We start from the raw sequence: 16145 nt of genomic DNA, 5'->3' as shown, positions 1-16145 counted from the left end.
ACCCTTTCCCCCTCATGCCACCACAAAAGGGAGGAAGCTGCTGAAAGATGAACAGAGGCCAGAGGTTTTGGAAGAAAACTGAATTAATATTGGGTCGGAAGTTTAAAATTTATACACCTCCTCCCTCTTATTCTCTTGTAACTCAGAGGCAGACATGTTTTGCAATTTGTTGCGGTCGGGGGATTTCAAGTCCTGTATCGAAACCGTACAGGTTTTGACAAACGGCCACCCAAGTGTGAAAGATGGATTTGATGCAACAAGAATATGAAGGGATACGGGCGAAAAGGTGTTTCTGCAGAAATGGTCATTTTGGTTTTGGAGCATCTTCTGGGATGCCCAGCCAGGGTCTCACCTGCAACCAGGTCAAAGGAAAGACCTCGAGATCCAACAGAGAGAGAGAGAGAGAGTAAAGCAATAATCAGCTCAATGATAACTTGCAAATCCAGCATAAAATGAGGGCAAATGTTGATTTTTGGTACAGCCCTGGCTGATTTGTGAGACTGCAGGTAATGGGAAAATTGCAAGCTCTCAGAGAACCTAGGATGCCCCCAACTCCAACCTCTCTGTGTGGCGTCTTCCAGATGTTATGAACTACAAGTCCCTTCAGCCCCGAGCCAGGACAGCCGTGTTTTTTTATTTCTTTTATTTCGTAAAATCTATGCACCGCTTGATTGTAAAAAGAAACAACCACCTCAAAGTGGCTTACAAAACGGCAAAACAATAAAATTGTCAGGAGAAAATTGCAGCAATAGTTTAAAACATACAAAAAGTGAAAATACTAAAACAGGTTACAATTCTCACACCAACTTTCCAAGCGTCTGCAGAGGCAAACCAGAATGTTTGCAGCCAAAACAGATACAGTGAAAGCGTCTTGCTTGATATCATGAGGCAGGGAGTTCCAGAGTGTAAGTGCTGCCATGCTAAATGACCGAGTTCCTACAAATGATGCTGCGGCTGACGGGAGTTGCGTTGCGAAACCTCAAAACAGGTTGGGGAAGGGCTTGTGTAGAGATGTGCGATCGTCACAGGCATAGGCAAACTCCAGCCCTCCAGATGTTTGGGACTACAATTCCCATCATCCCTAGCTGGCAGGACCAGTCGTCAGGGATGATGGAAATTGTAGTCTCAAAACATCTGGCGGGCTGGGTTTGCCTATGCCTGGCAAAAACAATGGAGGGTCATGTGGCACATTAATGGCCAATATGTTTATTGCGGCATAAGTTTTCATGAACTAGAGGCCACCTCCTCAGGGGCTGCTCTGTGGAAGTTGGGGCCAGCCTTTGTCATCCAGCTGTTCTCCAGATGTTTTGGACACCCCATTCCACCAGTCTCAGCAACTGCAGCCAAGCAGTGCAAAACATCTGAGGGCACCAAGATGGGGATGGCTGGGTCACGAGTCTGCAAGTGTGCAAGGCTCTCTGCTGAGACAGAACGACTCTCTCAAAATACTTAACCCCGCAGGGCCCCTTCCGCCTTCACAGAGTTTAACACAAATCTATTATTCGCCTTGGGAGAGAAAACATGCTTTCTTGGACCATGCAAGAACATGGGTTGAAGAGAGTGGCCTGTCCCACTAGATTGCTCCTTTCTTTTTTTGACTGACCGAACCCAGAGGGTGCTCCTCAATGGTTCCTCTTCATCCTGGAGAAGAGTGACTAGTGGGGTGCCACAGGGTTCTGTCTTGGGCCCGGTCTTATTCAACATCTTTATCAACGACTTGGATGATGGACTCAAGGGCATCCTGATCAAATTTGCAGATGACACCAAACTGGGAGGGGTGGCTAACACCCCAGAGGACAGGATCACACTTCAAAACAACCTTGACAGATTAGAGAACTGGGCCAAAACAAACAAGATGAACTTTAACAGGGAGAAATGTAAAGTTGGGCAAAAAAAATGAGAGGCACAAATACAAGATGGGGGACACCTGGCTTGAGAGCAGTACATGTGAAAAGGATCTAGGAGTCTTGGTTGACCACAAACTTGACATGAGCCAACAGTGTGACGCGGCAGCTAAAAAAGCCAATGCAATTCTGGGCTGCATCAATAGGAGTATAGCATCTAGATCAAGGGAAGTAATAGTGCCACTGTATTCTGCTCTGGTCAGACCTCACCTGGAGTACTGTGTCCAGTTCTGGGCACCACAATTCAAGAAGGACACTGACAAACTGGAACGTGTCCAGAGGAGGGCAACCAAAATGGTCAAAGGCCTGGAAATGATGCCTTATGAGGAACGGCTAAGGGAGCTGGGCATGTTTAGCCTGGAGAAGAGGAGGTTAAGGGGTGATAGGATAGCCATGTTCAAATATATAAAAGGATGTCACATAGAGGAGGGAGAAAGGTTGTTTTCTGCTGCTCCAGAGAAGCGGACACGGAGCAATGGATCCAAAGTACAAGAAAGAAGATTCCACCTAAACATTAGGAAGAACTTCCTGACAGTAAGAGCTGTTTGACAGTGGAATTTGCTGCCAAGGAGTGTGGTGGAGTCTCCTACTTTGGAGGTCTTTAAGCAGAGGCTTGACAACCCTATGTCAGGAGTGCTCTGATGGTGTTTCCTGCTTGGCAGGGGGTTGGACTCGATGGCCCTTGTGGTCTCTTCCAACTCTATGATTCTATGATTCTATGATTCTCAATAAAAATGTGTATTAGGCTTTTTCTAAAGGTGAGAAAGAATTCTGTTGTGCCAAGGGGCGATTTCACCACTAAAACAAAAGGCCCCACTCTGTATCAAAAGCAATCTAAATTCTAATCGTCAGATATCATCACAGCACACAGCCTTTACTGCTGTCCTAGGCTTGTCCAAAAACTACCACTAAAGCCCACTCCTTTTGTTGATAGTCCCAGGATAGTACTTTGAAGCAAGCCCTGTCTTCTTATGTAATGCTGGATGGGCGAGGAAGTGCCATGTTAGTATGCCAATGTGCTTTGCTTTGCTATCACTCTGCACCCAGTTTTTATTCCTGCATTTCAGAAGGGGGTTGGACTAGTTGAGGCGGCCCCTTGCAACTCTACAGTTCTGTGGAATCAGGTTTCTGGCACGTGCAATGCTGCACTGGTTAGGTTATTCTTGCTCCACCCAGAACCACGTCTCAATCAGACCGGGATGCCCTGAAATCCATGGAACTTGGCTGTTGAGAAAACTTGCTTGGCACTCGAATGTCAAGAGAGGACTGCTTGCATTGCATTGCTCAAGGTCTCCATTCTTTGCCTCTCCCAATGGGCAGCATGGCTGGAGATTCGGAACCCTAGAAATCCGCTGTGCTTTTGTGTCCTTAACATTCGTCTGAAGACTGCCCAGTCAAGCTACGCTCAAACCAGCAGGGCAGTTTAAACTTGCAAAGCGGGTTCGATTAGATGAGCCTTTGAGGTCCCTTCCAACTCCCAACATTCTAGGATTCTATGAAAGCTGTCGAAAAGCAGTAGGCCACAACCATTTTCATTACCCCCTTTCTCCATGCATGCCTGGGTGCCAGTCCTAGGTAAAGGTAAAGGGACCCCTGACCATTAGGTCCAGTTGTGGCTGACTCTGGGGTTGCGGCGCTCATCTCGCTTTATTGGCCGAGGGAGATGGCATACAGCTTCTGGGTCATGTGGCCAGCATGACTAAGCCGCTTCTGGTGAACCAGAGCAGCACACGGAAATGCCGTTTATCTTCCCGTCGCAGCGGTACCTATTTATCTACTTGCACTTTGACGTGCTTTCTAACTGCTAGGTGGGCAGGAGCAGGGACCGAGCAATGGGAGCTCACCCTGTCAAGGGGATTCAAACCGCCAACCTTCTGATTGGCAAGTCCTAGGCTCTGTGGTTTCACCCACAGCGCCACCTGCGTCCCTTGTTTATGACCTAAAGGAACATACCCCCCCCCCCGAGCTCCATAGACATAGAATCATACAGTTGGAAAGGCCCCCAAGAGCCATCTATTTCAAACCCCTGCAATGCAGTTTCCCCTTACGGGAACTGAACCTGCAACCTTGACATTAGCTGCACCACACTCTAACCAACTGAGCTACCCACCAGTTCCTTTGCCTGGTGAGATTGCTACTTGCCACGGGTGAGCAGGTGTATGTTTATCTGCAAGTCTCGGTAACCGGATGCACCTCTGCAAGCTTGACGCCTATGCAAAGGATGCCGGAAATGTCAGCTCGGAGCAGTGCAAACCTGAGCACAAAGAAGGGGCAGCATAGTTCAAATCCCACATACTTAAGGCTTCACTGCTTCGTGGATGCACAGCACATACTGTATAACAGGAAAGCAAGACCTGAATTCGAGGGTAGCCCTTTGAGAAGATCGGGAGCTGCAAGCAAGCTTCCTTGGACCACAGTTTTATTGTGCATTGTTATGCATCTTCCCCTGCAACATAAAATCAGTTTAGGTCATCTATTCCCAGTTCCCTGCAATGCAGGTATTGCATGCAGCCACAAGAGTGTCTTGGCATATCCTAAGGCATCCTCCCCCAAAGCATTGCTCTCTGTAAAGGTAAAGGGACCCCTGACCATTAGGTCCAATCGTGGCCGACTCTGGGGTTGCGGCGCTCATCTCACTTTACTGGCCGAGGGAGCCGGCGTACAGCTTCCGGGTCATGTGGCCAGCATGACTAAGCCGCTTCTGGCGAACCAGAGCAGCGCACGGAAACGCCGTTTACCTTCCCGCCGGAGTGGTACCTATTTATCTACTTGCACTTTGACGTGCTTTCAAACTGCTAGGTTGGCAGGAGCAGGGACCGAGCAACAGGAGCTCACCCCGTCGCGGGGATTCGAACCGCTGACCTTCTGATTGGCAAGTCCTAGACTCTGTAGTTTAACTCACAGCGCCACCCACGTCCCACATTGCTCTCTGTATAATCTGGCAATTCCAACCCACCATGACTCCAGCCAGGATGGCCAAGGAGTTATGGGAGCTGTGGTCTGACAGCAGGTAAGGGCAGCCAGGTTAGGGGTGGCACTCCCAGTTCCAGGGCTGGGCCAAAGACACTTGGGTGTTTGAGGTGAGAAATTCAGGCAGCGGCGCTCTGTATCCCACTCATTTAAAATGGGGTGCAAGTCACCAGGAAGTTTTCAACAGGAGTTGTGCAAGAGCTCTCGACAGGGGGTTGCAATGGAGAATTTACTAGTGGGTCGTGTCCAATGGGGCTGGATTCATCTCCCCTCTCCAACAACCTGAACATCCACCTTCAAGGCTGATGCCTCTCCCTGAGCCCAGTGGTGAAATCCATCAGGATTTGGCGAGGGCTGGTGATGATGTGTCTTAGAAGAAGCCTCTGCAACAGCAAGCCTCACCACTGGCAAAGCAAGATGGAAAGGATACCTCTGGGAATCTGCCTTACAGCAACCCTACAACAGGAGACGTCGGGGACATATTTTGCCCTAAGGTAAGTTACCCCTGGATTCAGAAGGCACACAGACCAGAGTCTGAAGTCAGGGCTCCCCCACACTTACTACCTGCCCCACAATTTCTAGACACAGGTCCACGCTTGCCCGGTCCTTGTCTGAGCTTTTTTAAATAAAAAAAATCCTGCTGCTTTGTCCAGGAAAAGCTGATCTTTACTGCTGAACCGGAACAAACAGCAATTCGGATTTTCCACTTAATTGTTTTCAGTGGGTAAAGAGCGAGTCTTCGTGGAGAAAGCGCTGGGGCAATAAAACAAAACAAAACTAAACTAAACTAAAAAGCACTCGGACACAGGACTGGATAGCTCAGACCTGTGCCTAGAAATATGAAGCAAGGTTAAGTGTGGATGAAGGTTAAGTGTGGTCCTACAACCATAGCAATGTTTCTGCTTCTGCAGTCTCTTCCTTCAAGGGATCAAAATGATTAGGGCCTCACCTCCATTCAAGGATGCTGAAATGTTGTTTTCCAAACAGAAAAAAGTGACTTTAAAAGATCAAATAGGTCAGAAGTACAGAAGTACAGAAGTTGGGGTTTTTTTTGGGGGGGGAGATGTTTGCCTGGGCTCTCAAATTCATTACAGTGTGAAGGAAAACAAGAATGCAAACCTGGAAGAGGATGGAGGGAGATATACCCCCCCCCCCGTTTCTTAGGGGAGTCTCAAGTCCAAGCTGAGTAGTCCCATCCCGTTTGGGCTGCATTGGATCCAAGTGCCTGGGATTTAATCCACTTTACCAGGGCCCTGCGGGATCTGATTTCTTTCCGCAGGGCCTGTAAGACAGAGTTGTTCCGCCTGGCCTTTGGCTTGGAATCAACTTGATCCCCTCCTCCTCTTTCCTTTCTCCTTCTGTGATGGAACTCCTATTTGGGGACTTCCCTGGCTTTTTTCTGGCCCACGTAGGACCAGTCTGGATAGTTGGTCTTGGTGAAGACTTGACGTTTTCATCCCCAAAAAGTTTTGATTTGAGTTTCTACTGAAATGAGGGTGCATTTTAATGTTGTATTTTAATCTTGTTTTTAAGTTGCATCTTAATCAATTGTTTTTATACCGGTCTTAGCTGCCCTGAGCCCGGTCTTGGCTGGGGAGGGCAGGGTATAAATAAATTTAGTAGTAATAATAATAATAATAATAATAATAATAATAATAATAATAATAATTTCCACCCTGCCCAAGGAAGCACAGATCGTCTGCTGCAGACAGCTCAGTCCCTCGCAGCCGGCTCTGTTTCGCTGTGATCAAAGTGGGCAGCTGGAGTGGGATTTTTAACAATAGGCCTCTGTGTTTGCACGCAAAGGTAGGCAGGCAGACGTGCAGCTGGTTGGATCTGGAGAACAGCAAAGATCTGTCCTGTTTCCTTACCCAAGCTGGGCTTTGCTTCCCAACAATGCAAACCCCGTCAGGTGTCTTGTGATCATCCTCCTCCTCCTCGCATGTTCACGGTTTCCTACAAGTTTGGGCAACTGCATCTGAATGCATGCAGCACAACGCTCTCATTCCTTCAGGAACTCACTAGAGACACCTTCCTTTATTTTAGACAAGGGCAGAATTACTGCTTGCATAGGAGAAGGGACCGGACGAAAGGACCTCCAGAGCTAATAGATCATATTGAGCAAGATCTTTTTCTCCCAACTGAATTGATTTCTGGGGTGTGTGTGCATACAGATATTTTGCACCAGATGCTTAGAACTTCCAGGGGGAAGCAAGTGATCAATTCTTTCTTTTTTAGATGGAAAGCAAACTTTTTCACGCAGAGAACAGGTCTTTCTCTGCCTGTCTCGCAAGATTATTTCTGCTCTCTCTCGCCTACAAGAGTCAACCCCAGGGCTCCTAACTCGATTTCTCCTTCAGAATAAGTTCAAACTACAGTGGTGCCTCGCAAGACGAAATTAATTCGTTCCGCGAGTTTTTTCGTCTTGCGGTTTTTTTCGTCTTGCGAAGCACGGTGTCGGAAAAGTTTTGGAAAAGCTTCAAAAATCACCAAAGTCTTCAAAAACCTCAAAAGAGGCTACCACACCGCGTGCTATGAGTTGCTCCTCGAAGTCAAGTCGCAACTGTATTAACGGTTTTAAGAAAAAGGAAACAAACTTGCAAGACGTTTCCGTCTTGTGAAGCAAGCCCATAGGGAAAATCGTCTTGCGAAGCAGCTCAAAAAACAAAAAACCCTTTCGTTTTGCGAGTTTTCCGTCTTGCGAGGCATTCGTCTTGCGAGGTACCGCTGTATCTGTTGTTATACAGAGCTAAGAGACTGCCCTTCTCCCACGACAGCTGAGAGATTTACTGGGACTGTTTTTGTGAATAAAAATTTATCGGCACCCTTTGCACATCACAGTAAACCACAGGTAAGGAATGTGCCTGATTTGGTTGCCTGTCCCTTTTCGACTAGCATTAGGAGGAAATAAACCGCAGGCCCTGGTTTAGACATTATTATTATTATTATTATTATTATTATTATTATTATTATTAGACTTTTACTAGCACGTCCCAGGGCAGGTTGCAGCAAATACCAATTCCGTATTGCTAACAGGTAAAACAAATTGCGGTCCCAGGAATAGGATGGGTCCTGAAAACACAGACCTCAGGTGTCAAAGTTCAGGAGGAAGAGGTGTGGATCTGTCAGTTGCAAAAAGCTGTGCAGAGGGAGATGCAAAGCTTAGGGGCCGCTAGAAAGACGACCCTCTTGTCACTACTACCCCCAAATTTCTGTGGGGGGGGCGAGACAATCAAGAGAGTGCCTAGGACCCTCGTACCTACGGGACCGCCTCTCCTGGTATGCCCCGCGGAGGACCTTAAAGTCCACAAATGACAACATTTTGGAGGTCCCAAGTCGCAAGGTGGTTAGATGGGTCTCAGCTAGGGCCAGGGCCTTTTCAGTAGTGGCCCTGACTTGGTGGAACGCTCTGCCACAAGAGACTAGGGCCCTGCGGGACTTGATATCTTTCCGCAGGGCCTGCAAGACAGAGCTGTTCCGCCTGGCCTTTGGTTTGGACTCAGTCTGACCTTTAGGTTTCCCTCCCCTTATGGTTTTGATCTATGGGCTACTTTTAAAATGAGGCTGCATTTAAAAGTGTATTTTAACCTGTATTTTAAATTGTTTCCCCCCTCCCCTATTATGTTTTTACTGTAATTTTACTGGTGTTAGTTGCCCTGAGCCCGGCTCTGGCCGGGGTATAATAAAATTTATTATTGTTGTTGTTGTTATTATTATTATCATCTGCCAATCTGAGAGGGAAGGAGGGGGTCTCTCCCCGATATCCTACGTCAGGGGTGGCCAACTCCCAAGAGACTGCAATCTACTCAGGGCAAAATTGTTGAGCTATTTTTGAGGAGGAAAGCCCCGATTTTGGGGAGCTCCAGGCTAAAATACTGCCCATTTTTAAGGGAAAAGGGGAACAGCCGCTCACCAACAGATTGCTGGGGAAACAAACAACCTCACTGAGTAGACTCTTGTCTTCCTTTCTGCAAATCGTGCAACAATGGAGGGCAGGGCGGGAATCGATTTTTAGCAACGCTAAGGAAAGGGACCCAGCGATCGACAGCGATCTACCAAAGCCTCCTGGGGATCTACCAGTAGATCGCGATCGACCTGTTGGATGCCCCTGTCCCATTAACTATGGTTTACCGCGACGTGTGAACAAGCCTTACAAACTGGGGTGTGTGCACAACACCCCTTCCCGAACATCAGGTAAGTGTTCAAAGAGGTGCTGCAATGCTTAAATTCAGAGGAATTCAGAAGCATGGCTGGATTTACAAACACGCCTAAATCTTAGGCCTGCCTTTCTTAATAAGGGCCTGCAAAACAGGGAAATAAATAAATGGCTTGGAGGAATGCATGGGGTCATGCGCTCGTCCTTACGCCCCCCCCCCGCCAAGCTCAGCACTGAGCAAGATTTGCTTAAATTTGGGCTCTGAAAACCCACTTGAAGTCCCGCGGATACGAAGAAACCCTAACGAGTGCCAAGCGGTCGATGTCTTAACCTTCACCCACGGGACACGGGGACCGGAATCATATTTATCCATTTATTTATTGCATTTATCATTTCACCGTTTTCTCCAAGGAGCTCAAAAGTGGCGCACGTGGTTCTCCCCCCCGTCATTTAATCCCCACAACAATCCTGTGAGGTAGGGGAGGCGGTGAATGGCCCTCAAGATCGCACCCAGCGAGTTTCACCGTGTGAGGATTTGGACCCTGGTCTCTGCCGGGCACTAGTTCTGACGCTCTAACCACTACACCACCGCTGTCTCTCATGAGATCCAATGACGAGTCATGAACATTTTTATCCTGCCCTTCCTGCTTGAGGATGCGCTCATAGTTCTCCCCAATCTCCCCCCTTTCCTTGCCACCCAACCCACCTCACAGGGTTGTTAGACGTGCATGACCTGCCCACCCAGAGAGCAGCATGGCCGAGAAGGAATTTGAACCCAGCTCTCTCCAGACCAGTCTTCTGCAGCAGAAGTTGCCGTCCAAAACAAAAGGCTACCAGAGATGGAGTCTGCTCCTCTTAATACATAATCTGGGCTCTCAAGGTGCATAGCTGTCAACGTTTCCCTTTTTTAAAAGGGAAATCCCCTTATTCTGAATAGGATTCCTCAGAAGAAAAGGGAAAAGTTGACAGCTATGTCAAGGTGTGGCGAGCAATGGGGCAGCCCCCTCTCTACAGGTGAACAGTTATTCGATTCCGGTCTTTCTCCCTCTCTCAGGCTCGATGGACAGGAACGGCACCAAAAGGTCCCAGCTGGTTGCTCCCTCTTAACAAATCCAGACACAGCAACGCCCTGCCTAGGTTGTTATGTAAGAGGAGGTTGTTGGATCAGGCCCGTGGCCCATCCAGTTCCAGCACTGCCTGTGGGAAAACCGCAAGCAGGATACGCGCGCAAGAGCAACTCTCCCCTGAGGCTGTAGCCATGGGTAGCTCTTCTCTTCCCTGAATCTGCACCGTGTTAAATCAAGCTTGGAACTAGACACAGATCAGGCATAGGCAAACTCCAGCCCTCCAGATGTTTGTGGGATATTAGAATCATAGAATCATAGAGTTGGAAGAGACCCCAAGGGCCATCGAGTCCAACCCCCTGCCAAGCAGGAAACCCCATCAGAGCACTCCTGACATAGGGTTGTCAAGCCTCTGCTTAAAGACCTCCAAAGTAGGAGACTCCACCACACTCCTTGGCAGCAAATTCCACTGTCTAACAGCTCTTACTGTCCGGAAGTTCTTCCTAATGTTTAGGTGGAATCTTCTTTCTTGTAGTTTGGATCCATTGCTCCGTGTCCGCTTCTCTGGAGCAGCAGAAAACAACCTTTCTCCCTCCTCTATGTGACATCCTTTTATATATTTGAACATGGCTATCATATCACCCCTTAACCTCCTCTTCTCCAGGCTAAACATGCCCAGCTCCCTTAGCTGTTCCTCATAAGGCATCGTTACCAGGCCTTTGACCATATTGAATGCCAAGAACTAACAGTAGCAGCAGAGAAAACATGTTCCCCTCTTTATTTTCAACTTTATTGGGCACATGAAACTAACCACAATTACCTTGAATTTCTGCTTAACCCTCAAGAAAGAAGGGCATTCTCACTGGCCAGGTTTAATTCAAATCCATCCAACCTCCTTTGGGGAAGGCAGGGTGGAAGGAGAAAGAACTTGCCCATGTGAAGACCACCTGGTGGAAACCCTTAAAGGTAAAGGTAAAGGGACCCCTGGCCATTAAGTCCAGTCGTGGCCGACTCTGGGGTTGTGGCGCTCATCTCGCTTTATTGGCCGAGGGAGCCGGCGTACAGCTTCTGGGTCATGTGGCCAGCATGACTAAGCCGCTTCTGGTGAACCAGAGCAGCGCACGGAAACGCCCTTTACCTTCCTGCTGGAGCGGTACCTATGTATCTACTTGCACTTGTACGTGCTTTCGAACTGCTAGGTGGGCAGGAGCAGGGACCGAGCAACGGGAGCTCACCCCGTCGCGGGGATTCGAACCGCTGACCACCTGATCGGCAAGTCCTAGGCTCTGTGCTTCAACCCACAGCATCACCCGCATCCCAATATGGAAACCCTTACACATATGGTTTTCAATTGTAAACTATATGCTGATCTCCGCCAGCAATTTCTGGATCAACTCTGTATCCCCAAAATGGAGGTCAAACATTTTCAGAGGTCAGAATCAGAGGTCATACATTTTCTATTACTGGGGAGTGATCAGGAGCTCACCAAGTTAGTGGCTAAATATCTCTATTTGGTTTTTTGTTGTCAAAATACACTGCAGACGTCTGATCTCCCTGGAGACCAAGAGATATGACGATAAGACTGCTCTGCCTCCTTTCTTTTAGCAAATGTTTTGTGCCACTGGGGAAGCGGTAATTCTGCATTGATTTGTTTTGGATGTTGTATGTGATGCCAATAAAGGTTTTACGATACGATACAATTCCCATCATCCCTAGCTCACAGGATCAGTGGTCAGGGATGATGGGCATTGGTAGTCCCAAACATCTGGAGCTTGCCTATGCCTGCTGTAGATGCCAGAAAACGCAGCCTCACTTATACCAACCCAGCAAATGTTGAGCATAGAATTATAATAGATTCTGGAGGATTCTCTAGTCCACTGCCAGAGTTGTCTGTTATGGGGATCGGACCTGCAATCTTGGCGTTGTTATCAGCACCATGCTCTAACCCAGGGGTCCCCAAACCTAGGCCTGCGGGCTGGATACGGCCCGAGGGACTCGTTTATCCGGCCCGCGGTGACCCCCACTGCCCGCTCTTACTGGCGCTGCGTGGCTGCCCACTTCTGGGTTGGAAAAGCACCGGAAATAGCTTGTGTGCATGTGCAGGTGTTATTTCCCGTGCACATCTGGGTCAGAGGAGGCCCGTGCACATGCGCACAAGCTACTTCCGGTGCTCCTCCGACCCGGAAATGCACCGGAAATAGCGTACGCGTATGGGCACACGCTCTGCCACCCTCCGCACGATCGACGCTGGAGACACTGGCCCGAGGCGCGGTAAGTTTGCTGACCCCTGCTCTAACCAACGGAACCACCGACTTAAACCGGTATCCTGACACCTCTGTGCTGATAGTTTCTCAGTCCCTTGGCTGGGGGGCACATTCTTTTTTTTGGGGGGGGGAGATGGGGAAGAACACTGTGCGCAGCAATACAATGTTAGAGCATGGGTCAGCTGGTGGGAAGAATGAACAGGCCCACAAGGCTGTTTCTGGGGATACCGGCCAATATAGCCTGCAATGTCTAACTTTTCGCAAAGCCCTTCCCAGCTGGGCTTCCTCTGGATTTCGGGTTTCAAAGCTTGGGGGGAACATTCCTTTGTGTATGTGTGTGTGTGCGCATACATATATAAAAAGAGGCAGAAGTAATTTTTGGGAATCACATCCTGCGCCAGCCTCCTCCAAAACCACACGTGCCTCTGTCCTGTGTTTAATATGCTCACAAACAAAGCCCAATATTTGAGGGAAAGGGAAGGAAATTAATGTGGGGAGAGGGGGGAAAACCCCAGCAGTCGTACAATCAAATTGTCTGTATTTGTTTCTTTAATCTAAAAAGGAGGTCTGGGGGTTTGGGGTGGGGGGAGAGAGAGAAAAGATCTCCAGAGTAAAAGGCAAAGCAGACTTCTGTGTAGCTGGAGGTTTCGGCCGTTCATTTGGCACCCCGAGACTCTTAAGAACCACCATCCTGTCCTGTTAAAATCTTAACTTTTGGAAAGGAACTTTAAAAAAACAACAACAACCCAAAAAAGGTGTTACAGATGTAGTTTTTTCTTCTTCTTTCTGCAGAAGAAGAAAGACAATCCCGCAAAGGTCGTGCGCCGCGTCTCTTTCAGAGCATCCCGGTTTCCTTATTCGCTGGCCGCCTGTCCTTGTGGAGCCGTGGAAGTGATGACGCTGCCCGTCTGCAAGGGGGCCGCTGCTGCCCCCCTCAGCTCCTCCACCCGAGGCCTCTTGACCTCCGGCTCGCCAGGAGGGTCCTCTTTCGTCGCAGCCTCCGCCGCCTGGCTGACCACGGCCGGAGTGGAGGAACTGGCCTGGGCAGCCAGCAGCTGCAGTGGATTTGTGAGGGCTGGAGGAAGAAAGAGAGGAATGTATTAGATAAAAGGCAAAGAAATATACAATAATAAGAGTACCGTATTGTTCGCTCCATAAGACGCACCTGACCATAAGATGCACCAAGTTTTTAGAGGGAAAGCAAGAAAAAAAATATTCTGTGCAGAGCATGTAAGCGGCTCTCACTTATCTCGCTTTAAACCCTTCCGTCCCTCTTCCCGCTTCGCTGAGAAGCCAGCAGAGCAATCGCTGCACAGCGCCTCTTCTGCTGGCTTCCCAGCAAAGCAGGATGAGGGACGAAAGGGAGCCCTTACAAGGGAGCGCTGAGCAGAGCCTGGCAGCGGCTCTTGCTGGCTTTTCCGGGAGGTGTGGGAAGGGACAGAGAGCAGCCCGTCAGTCCCTTTTCCCTCCTCGGGGAAAAGCCCCCAAGAGCCGCACACACGCTCCACATGGCTCTTTAAAGGGAGTGCTGAGCAGAGCCTCCTGCCCGCATTCGCTCCATAAGATGCACACACATTTCCCCTTACTTTTTAGGAGGGAAAAAGTGTGTCTTATGGAGCGAAAAATACAGTACATTCATTTGTAAAAAAGGAATATACAACGGGATAGACAGGAAGTCTAGTGTGTTGGTAGGCATATGATTTTTTTGGGGGGGGGGGAATTTCTTTTGTTTTTTTCTCTTTGTTCTTTCCTTTTTTTGTTTCATTTTCTTTCTTTGTATATAATTTTTGTATACATGTTGGAAATTACCGTAGTTTTCGCTCCATAACACGCATTTTTTTCCTCCTAGAAAGTAAGGGGAAATGTCTGTGCGTGTTACGGAGCGAATGCTTCCCTCCTCCGTGGTTTCCAGCGGGAGAAGAGCCGCTGAATGGGGAGGAGAGAGGGACAGAGTGCCTGCTTCTTTAAAGGAGCAAAGCGAGAGGGGAGAGGAGCCACTTACACGAGTGTAAGCGGCTCCTGTCCGGTTGGCTCCTTTAAAGCGAGAAGGTTCTGCTTCTCTCCCTCCTCCCCACTCAGCGGCTCTTCTCCCGCTTTGCTGGAAATAGCAGGAAAGATTTTCAGCTCGCTAAGGGGGGGGGGGGAGAAGCAGAGCCTGCTTGCTTTAAAGGAGCAAAGCGGGAGAGGAGCCGCTTACACGAGTGTAAGCGGCTCCTGTCCGGTTGGCTCCTTTAAAGCAAGCTGGCTCTCTGTATCTCTCTCCTCCCGCTTTGCTGGAAATAGCAGGAAAGATTTTCAGTCTCCTCCCGCTTTGCTTTTCAGCTCGCTAAGGGCGGGGGAAGGAGGGAGAGAAGCAGAACCTGCTTGCTTTAAAGGAGCCTACTGGACAGGAGCCGCTTACACTCGTGTAAGCGGCTCCTGTCTGGTAGGCTCCTTTAAAGCAAGCAGGCTCTCTGTCCCTCCAGCAAAGTTTTCCAGCTCGCAAAGGGGAGGGGGAGGAGGGAGAGAAGCAGAGCCTGCTCCATGCGTGCTCCTTGTCCCTTGAGTCCTTTTCCTTCCTTCCCCACTTAAAACGTGGTTACAAAGCACGGATCCACATGGATCCTCAGGATTTTTGCACTGGGCCACCCCAAATTCACCATCAGATCACATAGCATGTCCATGGCTACAGTTTGCACCAAAAAAATCACGCACCCACTGTTACCCGGGGCTGCAGTGGTGCAAAAACGTGGTTACAAACATGGATCCACATGGATCCTCCGGTTTTTTGCATTGGGCTACCCCAAACTCACCGTCGGATCACATGTCTGTGGCCACAGCATGAACCACAAAAATCATACATCCACTGTTTCGTTTAGAATATTTTTTTTCTTGTTTTCCTCCTCTAAAAACTACATGCGTGTTACGGTCGGGTGAGTGTTATCGAGCGAAAAATACGGTATATTATAGTAAGTCCTGTAATGTAATATGACAACGTTTACCTATGTAATATAAGAACGTTAACAAATAAATAAATTGCAATTTCAAAAAAAATAAGAGGAGGAGGAGGAGGAAAGAGAGGGAGGAAGAAGAGTGTTAGCCTTGCCAATGCCGGTTTTGTAAACGCACAAGACGCGTTTAAACTACCTCTTCAGGGAACTGTAAAATAACTAAAAATTATTGCGAAATGATTTTATAACGAAATGAATGTTTAACAGTGGTGTCCAAACTTTTTTCAAAGAGGGCCAGATTCGATGAAGTGAAGGGGCCGACCAAAGTTGTTGACCTTTTTATAGGATGGAAGTTGGTGTGGTTTTTTTAAAAAAGATTTTACCCTGGGAAATAAACTGCCGCAGGGGCTGGATTAAACCGACCGGCGGGCCGGATTAAGGCCCCAAAACGAACAATGGACATGCTTGATTTAAGATAAATTTTGTTAAAAGTCCAGAAGCCTTTTTTTTTTACTAGGCGTTACAGGTCAGAGACTTGCCAAAAGAAGAAACTTTTTATGTAGGCCACAACTGCAGTTAGGATACTGCTAGCCCCAAAATGGAAAAGTGACGAGATACCGACTAAAGAAGAATGGCAAGAAAAACTGATGGAATATGCTAAAATGGCGAAGCAAACCGGAAGACTCAGGGATAAGGACAATAGAGACTTAAAAAAGACTGGGAACCATTTATGTTGTATCTGCAGAAATACTGTAAAGAAATGGACTTACTAGCAGGGTTTGACTAAACACTTACAATTAACAAAACAAAACTGGGTGTTAGAATGATAAGAACATAATAATATTCATCTTAGAGAA

General features: G+C 48.2%; 1 protein-coding gene and 2 long non-coding RNA genes across 5 annotated transcripts in view; all 3 read right to left on the bottom strand.

The window, feature by feature from the left end:
- Positions 1 to 5940: 5940 nt before the first annotated feature.
- LOC308573146 overlaps positions 5941 to 16145 on the bottom strand; it is a 201984-nt gene continuing 191779 nt past the window's right edge. For both annotated transcript variants that reach the window (XR_014001962.1, XR_014001963.1), the window contains exon 2: positions 5941 to 7607. This is a non-coding gene — a long non-coding RNA (uncharacterized lncRNA). The remainder of the gene's footprint in view (positions 7608 to 16145) is intronic.
- Positions 9390 to 16145, bottom strand: part of LOC308573107 — a 96106-nt gene continuing 89350 nt past the window's right edge. Inside the window, exon 2 of the long non-coding RNA XR_014001919.1 lies at positions 9390 to 9674. This is a non-coding gene — a long non-coding RNA (uncharacterized lncRNA). The remainder of the gene's footprint in view (positions 9675 to 16145) is intronic.
- FOXK1 (forkhead box K1) overlaps positions 12890 to 16145 on the bottom strand; it is an 84111-nt gene continuing 80855 nt past the window's right edge. For both annotated transcript variants that reach the window (XM_081169529.1, XM_081169530.1), the window contains exon 9: positions 12890 to 13433. In XM_081169529.1, the coding sequence (XP_081025655.1) occupies positions 13213 to 13433 (221 nt within the window). In that variant the 3' untranslated portion in view covers positions 12890 to 13212. The remainder of the gene's footprint in view (positions 13434 to 16145) is intronic.

The sequence above is a fragment of the Podarcis bocagei genome (assembly GCF_964188305.1).
Source record: "Podarcis bocagei genome assembly, chromosome: 14".
Lineage (NCBI taxonomy): Eukaryota > Metazoa > Chordata > Lepidosauria > Squamata > Lacertidae > Podarcis > Podarcis bocagei.
Note: the sequence above shows the minus strand (reverse complement) of the source record. Positions and strands in the feature narration are given on the sequence as shown.